Below are 18,395 nucleotides of genomic sequence, written 5' to 3'. Positions count from 1 at the left end.
GGGGTCGGACTAGATGATCTGCCCAGGTCCCTTCCGACCCTAGAAACTATGAAACTATAATACTATTGTTTTGGGCATCTACCAAGTGGGGGAGAGGGCACATGAACTGACTTGTATTTTGCATGTGCTTGGCACATCTGTAAGTATGCAGATTTATAGGTATATGTTTTACCCAACACAATCAACTGTCTGCATACCACAGCTGATAGTCACTGTTGGCTGGTGTAGAAGTTAGCCAGTGAGTTTGTCCATTATGTATAATAAGAAAAACATGTTTACACTTCATGCAAATCACTTCCTGGCCTCTTGTGGGCTAAGATCAGGCAGCAGGGCCCTACCTACTTTGCAGCCCTAATTACATGAGGATGCTGATCTCATCCATAGATCATATGGACAATCTGAGAGTCAGGGGAACCACCTAGCAGTGTTTGAAATCCATATGTCATAGGTTCCCAAACCTGAGTACATACTCCAGAGCAGTGGTTCTCAACATTTTTAGACTCAAGGCACCCTTAGGAAAATGCCAGCTCTTAGCTTTCTGGAAGAATAATGGAACAGTTCTTCTCTTGCAAAGAACCCAGAAAGATCACAGCAGGTCAAAACATTTTTACACTATGGATTCTTATTTGACATCTCTGGGTTTATCTTGCATAGATATCTGTGGCAGTGTTGGGGTGATGATGCATACCTAACAACGCTAGTATTGGCCACATATAGACATCAGTTTCTCCTGGGAAAGTTGCTGCTCTCCCAGGAGAAACCACAAATGTACAGTTGTTCAGGATTTTTTTTCTAGAGCAAAAATAGCTGCTCAAGGAGAAAAATGACCTGGAAACAACCAAGGTTAAATAACTCCCAGGAGAGTTTCTCCTAGGAGAGTGCATGTCTGTACATGTTCTCTTCTGAAAGCAGGCACGGCACAGCCCTCCAACATCCTAGGGTTCTTTGCTCCCAACTCTCTGTCTCTCAAGGGAGATAGTGTTCCAGCTAAGCAGGGAACACAACACGCCCCTTCACAATCCCATATTGTGCTGCAGGGAGACAGGCTGGCCTTGAGCAGTGTGGGTCAGCCAGTCAGGGCTGCCCTGTACACTGCTACCATCTGTCTCTGGGCAGAATGAGGGAGTCTGCAGAGCATGCAGAAATATGCACGCGGGGCTCCCGGGCTTTGCTGTGTCAACACTACAAACTCTTTGCTCTTCAAGAACTCAGCACTCAAATATTCAGGCATCTCTGAGTAAATTTTTCTACCAGGGAAACAAACCCAGGAAAATGTGTACGCAGCTAGAGTGTAGCACCTTTAAATGGATTTCATAGCACCCTGCGGTGCTGTGGCATCCTGGTTGAGAATCACTGCTGCAGAGCATGGTAAAAGACTTCCCCAAAACCCACCAGCTCAGTGCATTCAAGTCTTTTGCTAAGTGAGAACTCTGGGATGTGGTTCAGCATTGATGAAAATCTCATTTTTTAAAAAATATCATCAACCTCACAGTACTAGAATCTTTATCTGTTTGGGTTTTTTTTCCTCCACTAAAGGAATGGGTATTCAGCGACCCTTTAATTAGGCAGCAGGACAAGTGTCTCTCCATCACCTCCTTCTCTACTGGGTCTCAAGTCACACTGGAAGCATGCAGTCAGAAAGATGGCAGACAGGTATTGTACTATCTTCATAACACTGTCACTATCACATGCTGGTGTTTCTTTATTAGGACTACCTTAACAGAAAGAATTGGCACTGGTAAGGAGACTGTATACCCTAAAAGGTCTCTTCTGTCTTCTGATTCTAGAATCTCTTCTTCCATATGTAATTTATAAATTTTCATTTGTAACTGTCACCTTTACTCTAGGGATGGGATATAGATCACTTTCCTTTGACACCCTTCAATAAAGTGTCAGGAGCTCCACTATTTGTCTACTTATTTTGCAGCTGGGATAGTGTCTGACAAACTTCTGAATGCAAAACTTTCTTCATCAGGTCTGGCCCAGTGAAGAATGTCTTGCATTCAAAAGTTTGTCTGACTCTATCCCAGCTACACAGTTGGTCCAATAAAAGATCCCACCCTAAGAAATCCTTGCCTTGTGTAATTTATGGGCCATCACAGCTACAACATAACTGTTACACTACCTTTACCAATAATTCTTACTTTGAGATTTGGAAAATGTGCCCATCACATAGTCCTTGGGCACATGTGCATATATTTAAAATGATACATTGATAGATACCAACCTGGATAGACTTCACTTTGAAATCAAGTTCAGTATGTTTCATACAAAAGTCAACAGACACACAATCCCTGTGACACACAGAACATCCTACCTTTAGCGCACCCAGACATATATCAGAGAGCTGTCAGTTTACCTGATCTTTTCTGTTGAGATAGAGAGAAGTGGTATCTCAGATATCCAAGACCTATCTATAAGTACAGGTACGCATCATTTTCTTCACTGGACAAAGTGCAATAGGGAATGATCCTGCACTAGCAGAAAACGAATTGACAGGAGGCCTATATTCCTGACTTGTGTGCTTCCTTCTGTAGCAAGTGAAAGTAAACTTTGCATCATCTAGGGCTGTGCTGGCATCTTTTCTAATGTGTCTATTGCCTTGGTAGCATAAAGGTATGAGGCTGCATAGCCTATTACCAGTACCCAGCACAATGAGTCACTGATTTTAGTCCTTGCCAAAAGGAAGTGCTTTAAAAAGCACTGAAATTAAGCCAGGCTCATCTATGGAAAGCATGAACTGATATTTCTCCAGAGAATTGGTTAACGCAGCGATGTCTCAGAGCTGTTACTGTGAATACATTGGGAAAATTCTCACTGTTCGAATCAGCCCTCCAAGAATATCCCAGATGGGTTGTATTTTCCTGGGTCTCTCTCCCACTAGTGACCACTCACTGCTTCACTGTGTAATTAGGTCACTTAATTCCCCGGAGTGCTTTACAGAATCTTCTTCTCTGGTAGCAGAAAGAATGCTGGCAGCTGCCCTAATCTTCAGCTGCCCTTCCCTCTCCTCCCCTGGCACAGCAGACCAGTGTCTTCTGCACAGAAAAGGCATGCAAGACCTGTTAGTGAGAAGTGACAAATCAATCTGCACTAACACACAGATTCCTTTCAATGTCAAAGTGATTTACAGAGCACCTTTGTGTCAGTTTTTATAGCAGTCATGTTATAAGACACAGTCAGAATTTGGTGTCAGCCTGCTAAGGATGTGTATTGTTGTTTTCCATTACCTTATGTGGATAAGCTAGACTCAAGTCAAGGACTTCAACCTTCCAGATGATTTTACTAACAGTCTATAAACAAGGATTTTGTTTAAATATTTCAAATAATTAGAGTTTGCTTTGGACCAAAGCTGTAATTCCAGACTTTCTGCATCTTTGTGGGATGCCTGTACTTGAATGCAAACCTGCATTTGAATGTTAAATACAGTCCATCTCTGCATAACAGGTTATATATGAACTCTGAATCCAAAGAGCTCTGAAATGCTGAGGGTTCAGAATCCCAAAGATTTTTGTGTATGGAGCCATCTCCATTACTATTGTCCTGAAATACTATTCTGGTTCTTTCCATCTGTAAATAGCAACAATAATTCTTGTGACTGCTGATGTTAAGACTGACATGGATTTTTAACTATCAGGATTCCTTGTCCTTACTTTACTGCATCTCCTGCTCTTCCTCTTCCTTGCCCCTCCTCTTCCATAGCATTGCTTCTCAGCTAATGCTTCAACTTCATTTTGCGAACTGGTTCTTTCTCTGCCAGCCCCCAGCTGAAGTGGAAACTGAAGCTGGCAATGGCAAGATGGATTACCTGGGAAGGTAGGGCCAGGACTAACAAGGAGGAATCCTGGCAACAAAGTGATTAAAGCAGAGCAGCATATCTGAGGCCAACTCTGTCCTGTCTGCCAGCTCTCACAACCCCAAAGCTAGCACACTCTTCTAACTCATTAGAACCCCTGGGTTGTGTCTATGCCATTTCCTCAGCACTCTCATGGAGGGATGTCCTTGAATACACCCCCCACCCAACCAGTCCCACTTGCACATGTCAAGCCCAGAAATTCAGGAGCCCATCAGAGTAGAGGAATATTGACTCTACTGATGCTATCTACACAAACAAGATTTTGGGGAAAATGGTGGGACTAGGCGGACAGGTATGGCTGAGCTTTGTTTTGACTATGTTCCCTAGTAGTGTCCTGATCAGAGGTATCCATAGTGAAAGGAAAGGAAGAGAAATAGATTTTACAGGATCTAGGGCTTTTCATCTATAGTCAAGTGGTTCAAAGGCAGAAAGTTTAGTTATTCAGTCCAACCAGAATGGACTGTCTAGCAACCTTTAGAGTGTTGCTCCGCTCCTGCAAAAATAGCATGTGATTTGATTTTGAGAGAGAGAGGCTTGAAGGCTACAGATCACAGTTGGATAGTTCAAAGTGTAGCAATTGCTGGGCCCCAGGGGTGACTGAGATGCCCCCTGGTGGCCACACAGCTCCTGCCCCCCCACTCTGGTGGCCTGGGTTCCCCTCCTTTTCCCTCACCTGCCATGCCCTGATGTAATCAGTTGATTAGAGAAAAGAGAGGCTGCCCTAGGGTCCTAGAGAGAGTCCCAATCCTCTTCCTGCTGGCACATCCCTCTCAGACTTCGCTGGTCTCAGTACTGTCCTCTCACTTGGTGGGCCCTCCCAAGTGGGCCCTCCCATCCATATCTCCAAGGGCATTAATCGCTCTAAGGGCTAAGGGAAACTATAGGCCAGTCAGTCTTACCTCGATCCTGGGCAAGCTGTTCGAGAAAATTATTCTGGCACACATCTAGGAGGGGCCAGCAGGGAAATGCATGCTCAGGGACAACCAGCACGGGTTCATCAGTGGCAGGTCATGTCAGACCAACCTGGTGGCCTTCTACGATCAGGTCACTAAATCATTGGATGCAGGGGTAGCAGTGGATATAGTCTTCCTGGACTTCCAGAAGGCTTTCGACACTGTCTCTCACCCCATTCTCATTAGGAAACTGGGGGACTGTGGCGTAGACACCCACACAGTCCAATGGGTCGCCAACTGGCTAGAGAGCCGCACCCAGAGGGTGGTAGTGGATGGGTCCTTCTCGGCCTGGAAGGACGTGGGCAGTGGGGTCCCGCAGGGCTCGGTCCTCGGGCCCGCCCTGTTCAACATCTTCATCAGTGATTTGGATGAGGGGGTGCAAAGCACCCTGTTCAAATTTGCTGATGATACCAAGATGTGGGGGGATGTGGGCACAATAGAAGGGAGCAACAGGCTACAGTTGGACCTTGACAGGTTACAAGGATGGGCGGAGGAGAACAGGATGGGGTTCAACACAAACAAGTGCAAGGTGATGCACCTGGGGAGGAACAACCGGCACCATACCTACAGACTGGGGAACTCCCCTCTTGTCAGCACGGAGGTGGAAAAGGATCTTGGAGTCATTATTGACAGTACTCCAGCTTCAGGAGTACTGGACAGGAGCCACTGGCTTCCTATTACAAAAGACAGTAACTTTTGCCAGAAAGGCAAGCAACAATTTGATTTACCAGCTAGGGTAGGGGGAGCGCTTTGCAGTAATGTGAGCTACAACTGGATTACTTCAGCAAAGTAAGTCTATGCATGTGTATGTGGGGAAGAACTTGAGGCATGTACCAGTGAGTGGCCTGAATCTGAGTGATTTCTGGTTCCATTAATTTATTCTTTCCTGGGTTGAAAAGAATCAGAAACAAGATATGTTTGGCAACACAGTTACAGTGATCACTCAACAGCAACAGCAGGAAGCCCAAGTGGAAGACTAGCCAAAAGCTATTCTGCATAATCACAACTAGATTTCAAACCAGATGGATGTTATCCATAATATTATTTAGATAATAGCATTTTAACTTGAATGCAAGATAAATTATTACATAGTCTCATTTTGGCTCAGATGGACGATGGGAGGTGCATTTTAATTAGTATTATAGGAGGATAAATATAAGACAAAGTGAGAGCCAGACACTAAAACAAGAATTAAACTGAGGAACCTTGGCAAAGTGTTCCCCAACAGAATACGGAGAATAAAGAAAAATCCTATTATTTACCCAAATCTCCCAATCCCATTATTTTCTAAATCCCACCAATATTTTATTTTAATTTACCAAAACAATGCGACCTCAGTCTTAAAATTAGAACAACCAGGTTTTCTTGTGGAGCTACCACATATGGAAATCTCATCTCATCCCCTTGTACTCGGCCTTTTCCCCTTGTACTCGGCCTTGGTGAGGCCGCAGCTGGACTACTGCGTCCAGTTTTGGGCTCCACAATTCAAAAAGGATGTGGAGAAGCTTGAGAGAGTCCAGAGAAGAGCCACGCGCATGATCAAAGGTCAGGGAAGCAGACCCTACGATGACAGGCTGAGAGCCCTGGGGCTCTTTAGCCTGGAAAAGCGCAGGCTCAGGGGTGATCTGATGGCCACCTATAAGTTTATCAGGGGTGACCACCAGTATCTGGAGGAACGTTTGTTCACCAGAGCGCCCCAAGGGATGACGACTAGGTCGAATGGTCATAAACTACTACAAGACAGTTTCAGGCTGGACATAAGGAAGAATTTCTTTACTGTCCGAGCCCCCAAGGTCTGGAACAGCCTGCCATCGGAGGTGGGTCAAGCGCCTACATTGAACACCTTCAAGAGCAAACTGGATGCTTATCTTGCTGGGATCCTATGACCCCAGCTGACTTCCTGCCCTTTGGGCAGGGGGCTGGACTCGATGATCTTCCGAGGTCCCTTCCAGCCCTAATGTCTATGAAATCTGCCTTTGGACATATGATTGGAATATTTTTCTTCAGTCTGCTTTCCAATGGCTCGTATCATCTGAGATACAGACAAATGAAACCTTATGCAGACTCTCTGAATGCAGAAAGAATGAAAACCTGCCAATTTTGCAAGTGCCTGACTCAGCATCTTGATGATAATAACCAGGTAAAATGTTCCTTTCATCATGCCACAGCTTGAAAGCAATTTTCCAGAGACAAGAGTTTTTCTCAGCTCCAATTCTTTTCGTGTTTCAAGTTGTGTGAATTTCTAAGCTCAAAAGGACGAAGACAGACTTGCTGTATTCTTGTATGATGCGCCAGCTGTTGTACACACTTTCTCATCAAACACCTCAGCCAAAGCGCCAATAATCTTCCATGAAATATCTCCTGCAGCTAGGCTTCCCAAATCTTTGTAAATACACTTCAGTCTTAGCTTGTGTCACCCCCCACTTGTTCCAGTTATCAACTACCTTTTCTTTATCACTGTCTAAGACACTCTGCACTTTCTACATCTTTCCCAAGGTTGCTTTTCTCTAATAATGTGTTAGACTTTTGGAGCTATTTTAAGGCTCTTAAAGTTCCAGATCAACCAAGACTGATTGGACTAATATGGGTTTAAAAATCCACTTGTGATCACACTGAAAAATTGTGACATGGTAAACACTTCCATCTATATTTTAGACTGACTAATAGACCAGAAGGACTGGATGACTGGGGCATTTCTTTCAGTCATAATGAAATAACATTTTGACCCTGGCTTTTTTCCAACTATTTAGTTGGTCTAATAAAAGTTCTGCCTATTCTTGCCTATGACCTTAGCAACACAGCTACAACCAACAACCCTGCTATTTTGACCCTGGAGAACTTTCATCTGTTCATCTAAAAGTACTTTACAGTGGCAACTTGTTTGTGAAAATGTTGACTCTTTTTTTAACTTGCTTCATGGGTAATCTGTATTATCCCCCTTCCACAGGAAGGGAGACTAAGGAAGATAATTCAGGTCATAACTTTAAAAAACTTTGCAACATCTAACTCTTCCTGAGAGGCCTCCCACTCAAATACTGATCAGACCCAACTATGCTTGGTATATGAGATCTGAGAGAACCAGAGCTGGGGGCTGTGAGACTGCAGGTAGTTTCCTATGCAATTTTTCTCCCGATTGTGATTTCCCCAGCCACTCTGTTTCCTCCCTTCCTCTCTCCCCATTCTCTTTAGTTATCTGGCTGAGATATCACCTCTGCTGCACAGACCAGACCCTGGATTGTGCTTAATAACTTCTGAGGGCACTTGAGCAATCAAATGAGAGATTTCAAGCGAAATGGAGTATGCCTCTTGCTGGATCACAGCTCCCCCTTGGACACTATAGATAGAAGCCAAACACAACATTCGGGTCAGGAGAGAAAAATCGATTGTTTCAAAGGCACTACTCAGACCTAATGAGTAGAATCAACACCACTGTCAAGACACTCAAACTGCTATCTGTGTAAAATCCCTGCAGACCAGCAATGTTCAACCTCCAGCCCACAGGAAGAATCTGGCCTGCAGGTCCATGTCATCCAGCCTGCTGGGCTCCCCGTAGGTCCAGAAACTTGGCAAAAGAGAGCTTGGCTTCCAGAGTTGTGGCAATTAATGCTGCCACTGCTCCCCAACCATCAGATTTCCGGATCCATGGGAAACCTCACGGACCAGATAATACAGTCCACATTCCAGATTGTACTGGCATGTGGGGTCGCCCCACAGCTGAATCCAGCACATGGGGTTGTGGTGGCATGCCAGATCGCACCCCCACATGCTGACCTCAGGCTGGATTTGGGCCACAGACCAACCCTGCCCCCAGGATCCAGCCAGTGGAGCTAAAGGGTTGAGTACCACTGCTGTAGCCAAAGCTCAGGGCTGCACTCTCCTTTGCCAAAACCCACCTATGGCTTTCCATTGCACAGAGAGATTCAAGTTGACTCTGAAACAATTGCTCATCATTCAGGCTGTGTAGTCAATTGGGAAATTTGTTTCTTTGATGTAGTTCATTAGCAGAAGAAAATATGCTGTGGTTAGCACTCACTGGAAGTCTCTGCTGCTGAACAACTGGGTTCAGTTTAGCACCAAGAAGTCACAGATCAGGAGGTCACTAAGCAGGAGAAACAGCATGACAGAATTTCCCAACAGGGTCAGGGTTCTCCTGGGACTGAAGAGGAAAAAAGTGTCCCGTGCTAATGGCCATTGTTCTAAATCTTTACTCCTATAGCAGCTTATACCTTTACCATAGGTATTTCCAGTAAAAGGAGACCAGAAGAGATACGAGGGGGAGGGCTTCAGGTTGCTCGTTAGAGTGTCCGGAGGATAAAGCAAGGGAAGGGACTAGGAATTCTCAATCATACCATTTAGGGTAAAAGATTTCCTCCGGTAAATTCAAGAAGGAAGTTTGGACATGTATGGTCATAAGCAGATAATTGGAATTTGGTTAGAGGTTCTCAATCAAGGCATTTATAGAGCCGGTAAAAGGTGGAGAGAAGGTGTTGGCATTGCATACATAGGTAGTACTAAAGTGAGATTTGGAAGGGTATATGCAGTATATACTTCAGAGACATTCCCAGAAGCACACATGCCCTTCTTTGCACTCCCTGCTGACTATGTATACCACATTGTGGCTTTCTTCCTCCCTGACCCCCATCACAGTGGGCCCTGCCAAGTGATAGCTAGTTTGACCTGGAACCTAGAGTCTGAGTCCTAACAAGTGCCAGATGACAAAGGCCCCTTAGGCTCCATCTAGTGCTTCAGGAGGAGTTGTAATTCCACCCCATCCTATTTTTGCCCTTCTTCCCAGCACCTGCCTGCCAATGTTTGCTTCTTTCCAGTGGAGCAAAGGCCACTCATTCCTCCAAAAGGTGCTCCTCAGCAGGGGTGGCACCAGAGGCAAGTCAAGTGTTAATACTAGGAACTATTTATAGGCTACTTAAGGACTAACTAATGCAGGCGGGCCCTGCGCATGGGAGTCCCTATCCTGCACAATTGCTCTGTCATGTGAGGGAAGGTAACCTGCACACACATCAGCAAGAGGACAATTAGCAGCACCCAGGTGCTGCTTGGTAAAGATAATAAATATCAATGGGAAGTGCCTTGCTATTGATTTGATATTGACTTAAACAGCAGGATTTTCACTGAATGTGTCTGGGTGCCTCAGCATATAACATATAACAACTTAAACTGTTTGCTGTGTTACTTACCCAGGAAGGACAATTCCTATAGATTTTAGGCATTAATCTAAAAGAATTTAAGTCTGACTCCATGGGGTGTTTCTTGCAATACCTTCAGACCCTTCAGTCCTGGCTGCCAAGCTGTCCTGCTCTTCCTGGCAGCCTGGCTAAACAACCTGTTAATAACCCCAGGGTCTTGCCCTAATAAGCACTCAATCCCTATGCCCCAATTGGGTCATCTGCCTGACCAAAGGAGGCAAATGGGAAAATCCCAACAGCCTGAAACACTGAATTCAATGAGCTCCTGATCTCAACCATTTTCCTTTGCAAATGAACAGCAGAGAAACTCCAGGGCAACCTTGTTTTACATCTTCACTGACTATCTTTCTTGCATGCACACCAGCCTCTGGCTTCTTTGCTATTCATTCCATCCAGGAAGAGCGCACACCAACTGCAGATACTTCCTTAGCCTGGCAAAGGGTATTGATACCCGTAAGCTTGCAAAGTAGATTTTTTTCCAACTATTTGAGTTGATCTAATAAAAGAGATCAGATTTACCCGAAGAACCTTGTCTGCTTGCTTCCCGATGGCACTTACTACTGCGCTTTGTGTATGGTAGTGGCCTGCTTTCCAGCCAGGTGATAAACTCATAATTTAAGGAAATAAATGCTGAGCAAAGAGGACAAAAGGGAAACAGCACATCCTCTATCCTTTTGCTGTAGGTAGCCAAGCCAGAGTTGATTTCTGAGAGACTCAAAGGAAGGTAGAGGTCTTGCGAATGACAAGCTCACAGAGGCTGTACCATGCACAGATGGCAGAGGACACAGAGGCATTGGCCAATAAGCTGACAAGTAGGCACACTCAGGCAGGAACACTGGCAAAAAAGGTAGTGTTATGGGGTGACATGGAGTGAAGTGAAATGAATCAGGGAGTGGCAGAGTTACAGAAAAGCTTTGTGCGTAGTGATAAGAAGCTTGAACTGTTGCAAGTGTGGACAAGGAGCCACAGAAGGGATTTAAAGAGGGAACCAACTTATCAGATCAATGTGCAAGAAAAAGGGCTTTTGCTGCTGTGTTTTCTGTGGGGGTAGAGCAAAGCAGTAAGTTTTGGGGAAGGCAAATGGAAAGAAATTGAGGGAGTTAAAATGGGATGTAATGGGGGCCTAGTCAATAAATGCTGCTATGTGGATCAAAAGAAAAAGATGGATCTTGGGCATATTGGGGAAGAGGAAACAACAGAGTTTGTCTATGGCCCAGATCCAGGGAGCAAGCAAGAGGGAGCAACCAAATTCCCTCAGATTACAGGCAAGGGTGGTGGTGGTGTTGCAGCAATTGCAGGAAAAATGGAAGTTGGGGTAATGAGGGCGGAAATATAAGGACTTTGGTTTGCCCCATGCTAAATTTAAGTTGATGAGATGAAGGGGTCAGGACATGGATGTAGAGAGAGATCTGGAAATCATCCTCAGGAACCGGATGGAGGAAAGGAAGCTTTTAACAGTGGCTTTTAATAGAACTGCCCTTTGGCTGGGCAGAGCCACATCCAGCAGAGCTGGTTAGCCATAGTGGTGAACAGGCCATCTTCCTTGGTATGAGGAAACTACAGAAGGCAGCAAAATGTATCTTGGAGCTCCTGGTGGACATAGAGCTCTGTGCTGCTTGCAAAGGGGAACCAACACTCTGAAGGTCCATTTCAATCCATGACTGGTACCAGCCAGTGCAGGACTGCCCAGAAGTACCCCTCCATGTAAATGCCACCTGTTTGGATCCTTACTGTCCTTGGTGACTTTATATTGTATGTTTTAAAATGCTATCAATTATTTAGGGAGACCTGATTTCCTTCTCAGTTCCAACAGTGTAAACCCAGACCAACCCTACCTGGGCTCACTCTGGGTTCATACTCATTTAAGTATAAACAAGATTTGACTTGTCCCCTGTGGGAGGGTGATGATCTCTGGGCCAGATTTATCAAGCTATTTAAGTACCTGAAGATAGAGAGAGGAATCTTAGGCATCTGTTTAAAAATCCCATTTGGTGGCTGCATTGTTAGCCTCTTAAATACCTTGGCAAATCTGGCCATAGCTCCAGGCAAACCCCAGCTACCCAGATCCCACTTATCTGACAGGCAGATAAGCCGATATTTTGAAAGAGTTGTTTAAACTCAGAATTGTGATTCTGTGACTTTTTACTCTGTTTCCCTGCCAGCTGGGATGTACTGCACTAAACTTTGTTGCCCAGTTCAGACTGGGAGACACCGCTCCCTGACAAAATGGAGGGCAACAAGCCATAATGTTGTCTTTTCCCTCCTCTCTTTTCTCCCTCCCCTCTCCTGCAGAAATGGAAGATGAAAGGCAGTTTCGTTCAGCACTTTGTTAGTGGCCTTTGCTTGGAAAACCAGTCCAGCAGAGCAGTGACCAACCCATGCCAATTGGATGTACCTGGTCAACAGTGGGAGCTGCTGCAGGCCACATGATGGTAGCTCAGAAACCTCTTTGTTTCCTTTGCATGGAACTTCGGGAATGGAAGGGGCATGGGTGGGGAGTAAAGGTTTATTATGTCTAACCCTTAATGTCTTGATTGTGGCCATCAGTAAGTCACCATTTCAGTTGAACATTCAATGTCATTGAACTTTTAAGGAAGAAGTTGGGGGGGGAGGGAAGGTCAGAAATGGCATTGAAATCGGCCCACCTATTGCCTCCATTCTCCTCCGTAATTGGCATCCTTGTCTAACAACAGTGAAAGGCAGGAGAGGGCACAGCCCAGTAGCCAAAGTCACCTTGGAATGGCAACAACTGATTAACAGCTCTCCCCTTCGGTTCCTTCCTTTGTGTCGAAATACGTGGTCTTCAGCCCCATCGATTCCACATCACCAGCAGCTTCAACAATGCTTGTACAATCTCGTGGTACCTCTCTGGCTTTACTGGCTTTCTACTGTGACATCCTGGGTCACTGCTTGCATGTTGTCTGACTGCTGCAGTGAGGTGGCCTTGCAGGAGTGCCAGCATAAATAACAAATGGGTTGGGTGTGGGTAACACATTCCAGGGCAGTCACTGTTTATTGCTCCGTGTTTGGACAGTGCCTGATCTAGTGGAGCCTCCTCTTTGTGGGATCAAATGAGATTTAAGAAGAAAGATGTAGGGGCAGAAGTGCAGGGTGATCAATGGGTAGGAGGAGGGATGTATTTTTGCTGAGTTGTGTCAGTTCACATCAATGTCATTCCTTGCAAAGGACCTTTTTATGATTCCTGCTTCTTGTGACAAATAGCCATGATGGTCAGGAAGACTTCTGCCTCAACACCTCAAAGAGGCCAGTATCACTGCAGTAGATAACCCAGGGCTAATCCTCATCAACCAGGCACATTGTTGTGTTTCATAAGAGTGCTAGGGTGTAAATGCATGTCAGAACTACAGTGTCTGTGTGAAACCCCTCCACACAGGGAGCTGATGCCAGGATTTAGCTTGTGCATGCCCCCCACTTCTGCATGACTATTCTGCCATGAATTGGCCTGACATTCAGAAAATGGCTGCCTAAACTCTGGGGTATTGGAGGTTGCTGGAGGTCACTCTGAGACTGATAGATGAGATGCTACAGCTACTAGGAAATATCCATTAAGTGCCACCCTGCAGGCATTCCACAGCAGTGCACTGACAGTGTGTGTTGAAAGCATTGCTGTATTCTGGGATGACAAGGGGAGGGCTCCGAAGAGAACATGTATTGCTGCCTTCTGTCGTTCCTTGGCTGGGATGCATTAACAGAGAGCGTGCGAGACAGCGCGCATCCCCCTGGGTAATTACTGTGTTCCAAATGTGGGTTATGACTAAGGAAAGCCAGTGAAATGGCCACGTGAGTGTGCATTGCCCATGTGAACACAGCCTGGGGTAACAGGCTTCAAAGCTCTTGCTCTGAGAGACAGAGGCAGCTGCAAAGTTTGAGGATTTGGCCGTTCTTTTCCCACTTCACTCCTTACACTTGGAAAGCCCAGCTTTCCTGCCAAAGCATCAGTACCCACTCACCTGCCCTTTCTAGAAAGCCTGCCCTCATTGTAACCCATGAGGACTCACAGTAAGGAATTTCCTGACATTATCCCTCACTGACAAAGGTAGATACACATCCGCTGACTTGTTCCCTGACCCCTTCCATTTTCAACTAGTCATGGTGAGGAGAGATAGAAAGAAAATCCTTCCCTGTGGTACTGGCTCAAAGATACTCCATAGCAACTACATGCCTTTCCTTGCTGGTGAATTGCCCCACTGCTTCAGGATCCTCAGTCAGTTGCTGTTCCAATGCTGGGGGTGGATCTGAGGTGGACTGGAGGAGTTGTGGCTGACAAGATCCTGTCCTGGCACTCTGTGGACTTTGCCAAGGTGCAAATTAGGACTGCCCTACTCTGTAGCAGGGATTAAACCAGCCGCTGGCAGCCATGGAACAAGGAAGATGCAAGTCACCTCCCCTGTGTGCCAGGACCTGATGCCAGTGAAGCACAGGGATGAATCCACTCTCCAACATCTTGCATCACCACAGTCTGTTGTTAATCCCTTCCGTGCCAGCCAGACAGGGTGTGCCCACCGAAGCATCTCCTCCTGTTCTCTTTTACTTAAACCAATGGCCTGAAAAAAAATGTGATGCTGGGAATACTCGAGAGTAAGGCAGCAGTGAAGGGATTAGTGGAGCAGACCCTGATTTCTCTTTTTTCGTGGAGAAGAGGTGAGGGTTTCGTAGGGTGAGGTCACCTGAAGAAAAATGTCTTGCATTCAGAATCATGTCTGACTTTATCCTAACCATACAGTTGGTCCAATAAAAGCCATCATCCTAAGAAAGCCTTGCCCCTCCTATAATTTCTGGACCATCATGGCAACATCACTCTTTTATTACCGTTTATGGAGAAGACTAACTGCTCTCACTTAAAAGGACAGTGGCAGGATGTAAATCCATCTATTAAGGGAAATTGGACTTTATAGAAATAGGGAAAAATGAAAAAAAAAACCCAAAACAAGCCCCTAACAGATGCTCTCTGCTTCCCTCATTTGCTTTCTGCAAAAAGAAAAGCCAGTGTCTCTTTCTGTGCGTCTATTTCTGGTTCAAGTGAACTAGTCAGTGGTAGGAGTTGGGTTTGGTTCCCAGAGATGTTAGACAAGCTTTCAGGCACAAAGTACCCTTGTGCCCAAAAGCTTCTCTAATACTTCTCCCAAATGTACAGTTGGCTCAATAAAAGGTATCATCGAAACCCCCTTGCTTCTTGCATAGTCCCTGGACCATCATGGTTACAACTACACTCCAATTCTGGATTCTGTTGGCTTTGACCATGTTTGTGCCTGTTTCCCGTTCTCCATTCATTACTTGCACCAAATACTTGGTAAAAGAACAGATTCTATTCTTTGAACCTGTATTTTCTTGCAAGCAAAAAGGCTTATGTGAGAACAAAGGAGTTCATTATTCTCTATTGTTCTTCTATTTAAAAAGTTTGTCGCTTGACCAGGAGCAATGAGAATCTTCAGTTTCCTCTTTTCATTTAGATAGGAGCTTAACAGTATGGCAGTGGTTTTCCTGCCTGGCCAAAGAAAACTCAAGAGACTCCTCTTACAGCTATGGCAAGTTCAGTTTTGTGCAACTGAGCAGTTTTGTGTAGGAAGGAGGGAGTGTTGTACAACATGTTTTCCTCCTCCTCCTGTACAGTACAGAGATGCTGTGATGCTTTCATACCAGCACACATCAGAGGGATTGAATTTGATGGGCAAGTTTTTAGGGGTAAAAAAACAGTGAAAGGGAAAAGGAAGAGACAGTATGGGGAGAAAAGGCAGAGACACACAGAAGGGGAAGAAAGAAAAAGGAGAGGAAAACGAAGGGAAGAGAACACAGAACAGACTGGCACCATGGAAAAGAGATAAGTCCATCATTCCTCAGTCACCAGGCACACCCAGGAGGATCTACTTCCAGGATAGGAACAAGAAGGTCTAATTAACTTGACAGAAAAAAAAAAGCAGCAGTGAAGAAAGACCAAAGAGGAGAGGAGCAGGGAGGTAATTTCTTGGGGTATTTTGTTGCTTCCAGATTGCATCTGTTCTATGAGCTCTATCCTAAGAGGCTGCCTGAGCACCCTTCTTCCCCATCATGTAGATTCACAGTCCCAGCTAGTGGCGCAGTCAGCTCCTTCCTCAGGCATTGCTCCCTTACCTGTTCCCAGTGATTCTTGTGTCTGTGTGGCCTTCCTGTACTTTGATTTTAGGGCTTTGTCTGTTAACCACAGTAGGGGCAGAAGCCGTCTCTAACTCTTATCTCATGAACCAAAACAATCGCACAGGGCTGCTCTTTGAGAGGGGACCTCTTCCAAATATTGCTTTTGGCTTGGGTGCTGAGCTCTGATTGCACCAGGAATCCCACTTGTCTTGAGTCTTCAAGTTGTCTGTCATCCTAAGCTTGTCCTGTGACTAAAAGTCAACCCTGGTTCAGGCACTTCATCGATTGTGCTTCATTGCAAAAGTCAATGTGAGGTAATTTCCTCATGGGCTGTCTTGGGAGTTGGGCAAACACTACCTACAGGCACTCATGCTATTTGAAGGGTGAATTCCAAAAAACTCGCCTCCTGCTTTTGAAGTAACCTGTGTTCTTCAGCTTTCCTATTAGGTTTTAGAGATCACTGATAAGGAGGAACCGTGTCAAAAGTTGCTTCTTTTCATTTCAAGCAATCCAAACATCTTCCCCTGCTAGATGAGGGTACCCCTAAGTGTGTTGCTAACCTGCTCCTTTGTGCATCTCACTTGAGGAGATGATGTTAACAACATGTTTTCCCCACAGTGCTGCTTCTGCCAGTGTCTTTCCTTTAGCACTGAACTTTGACGGCTTCTCACACTCAAAGGTCCCACCAACTTCACTGAGGGATTTAGCTGGGTAAAAGCTGAGGATGGACCTCAAGACCTGTCCCACAGTTTGTGAAAACAGTCAGAAAGAGTTGTGCCTGGTCGTTGCTTTGCTATTTACTTTGAAAATACACCTAGACCAGGGGTTGGCAAGCTATGGCCCACAGGGTGGATCCATGCTGTAGAGCTGTTAGATCCAGCCTACAAAGCCGGGGGGCTTTGCCTGCAACATGGCTGGGTAGCTGGAAGCTTTGACCATGCCTCACCTGGGTAGATGAGGAGACAAGGCAGTGGGGAGAAGCAGTGGTGGCAACAGCGGCCAGGGCCTAGTGCTGGCGTGCCTCGGACCTGAGCTGGGTCCTTCCAGACTACAGCTTGAAAAGATTGCCAACCACTGACCTAGGCTACAAGGAAGAGTGAGTGTCCTTAAGAAAATTGTTATTAGATGATATCACCCAGTATAATTTCCTGCACCATGTGGGAAGTATCAAGGTTTATGTAGCAGGAGTGGAAGCTACTGTTGTACAGAAACCAATTTTAAAGAGTTTATTTTCCCCACTTGGCTATCAAATGCACTTTGCCAAATGTAATTTATGTGGAACACAGATTTGTTTTTCCTTTTCTTGAAGAAAGCATGTGCCAGAATCTGTCTGTTTAAATGCCTGGAATTAAATCCACTTTGAAACAAGAGTGTCGGTCTGTTTATTTCCCTTACTTTTTATGGGCAGAAGTTCTTCCTATTCTCCACACCCCTGCCCCCAGCTACGTTCAACACTGGTAAAGCTTCCTCTTCAGATACACCCCCGAATCCTTTGCACTGATTGCCAGATCACTTCAAAAGAGACATCACTGGAGCAATGAGCGATTTATAAGACACGGCTGACAACTAAAGAGGATCAGCTGCAAGTGCTTGAGCAAACTCTTTCAGTGAATGAGGAAGAAGGCCTTTTCTGTCTAGCGACACCAAAATTGCAAAGTGCAATTAATATGAAGGTCCAACATGCCCCCAAAATTACAACTTTCCAGTTACTGTAGCTCTGGCTTTCACTTCCTCAGGTCACTACTATCCTGCAAATCTTTCCCTTAAAGGCCCCAGCTTACCCACCCCTCACTAAGCCTCCCTTGGGTCATCCCCTGCCTCTTGTTGTGGAGGAGGAGATGCACCACTGGTCCCTGGAGGCATATGTTAGCAGCTTGGACTTGTTTTGCAGTTAGATTCCCCTGCATCTTAGAAAAGCGAGTTAACAGGCTTTCCTAATCCTCATCTTGCCTGAAAAAGCACAACCGAAGTAGCCAATTGGAGATTTTTGATTTGAAGTCCAGGCTTAATTATGCCTGCCTGCTGCTGCACCTGAGGGGGAACTTTTTAAAGCCAGGAGCAGCTGGGTCTGCATGTTTGGAGCAGCTATTCCAGCAAGTAACTGTCTGTGAGAAGACTTGGCTTCATATGTCACTCCAGTGCTGTTGGATTGAGAGAGACTATCCCTCCCTCTCTGGTCTGCAAGGTATTGTAGCTTGTATTTGATATTCATGATGGCATGTTTAGTAGAAAATGTAATGGGAGCACCTG

General features: G+C 45.4%; 1 protein-coding gene across 1 annotated transcript in view; it reads left to right on the top strand.

The window, feature by feature from the left end:
- The window catches only part of GALNT16 (polypeptide N-acetylgalactosaminyltransferase 16), a 141,429-nt gene extending 123,919 nt beyond the window's left edge, over positions 1-17,510 (top strand). The window contains exons 14-15 of the mRNA XM_025205982.1: positions 1,537-1,653; positions 12,306-17,510. Coding sequence (XP_025061767.1) covers positions 1,537-1,653; positions 12,306-12,443 — 255 coding nt within the window. The 3' untranslated portion in view covers positions 12,444-17,510. The remainder of the gene's footprint in view (positions 1-1,536; positions 1,654-12,305) is intronic.
- Positions 17,511-18,395: the final 885 nt, after the last annotated feature.

This window comes from Alligator sinensis, unplaced genomic scaffold (genome assembly GCF_000455745.1).
Source record: "Alligator sinensis unplaced genomic scaffold, ASM45574v1 scaffold768_3, whole genome shotgun sequence".
Classification (NCBI taxonomy): domain Eukaryota; kingdom Metazoa; phylum Chordata; order Crocodylia; family Alligatoridae; genus Alligator; species Alligator sinensis.
This window is presented reverse-complemented; position numbering and strand designations above follow the sequence as displayed.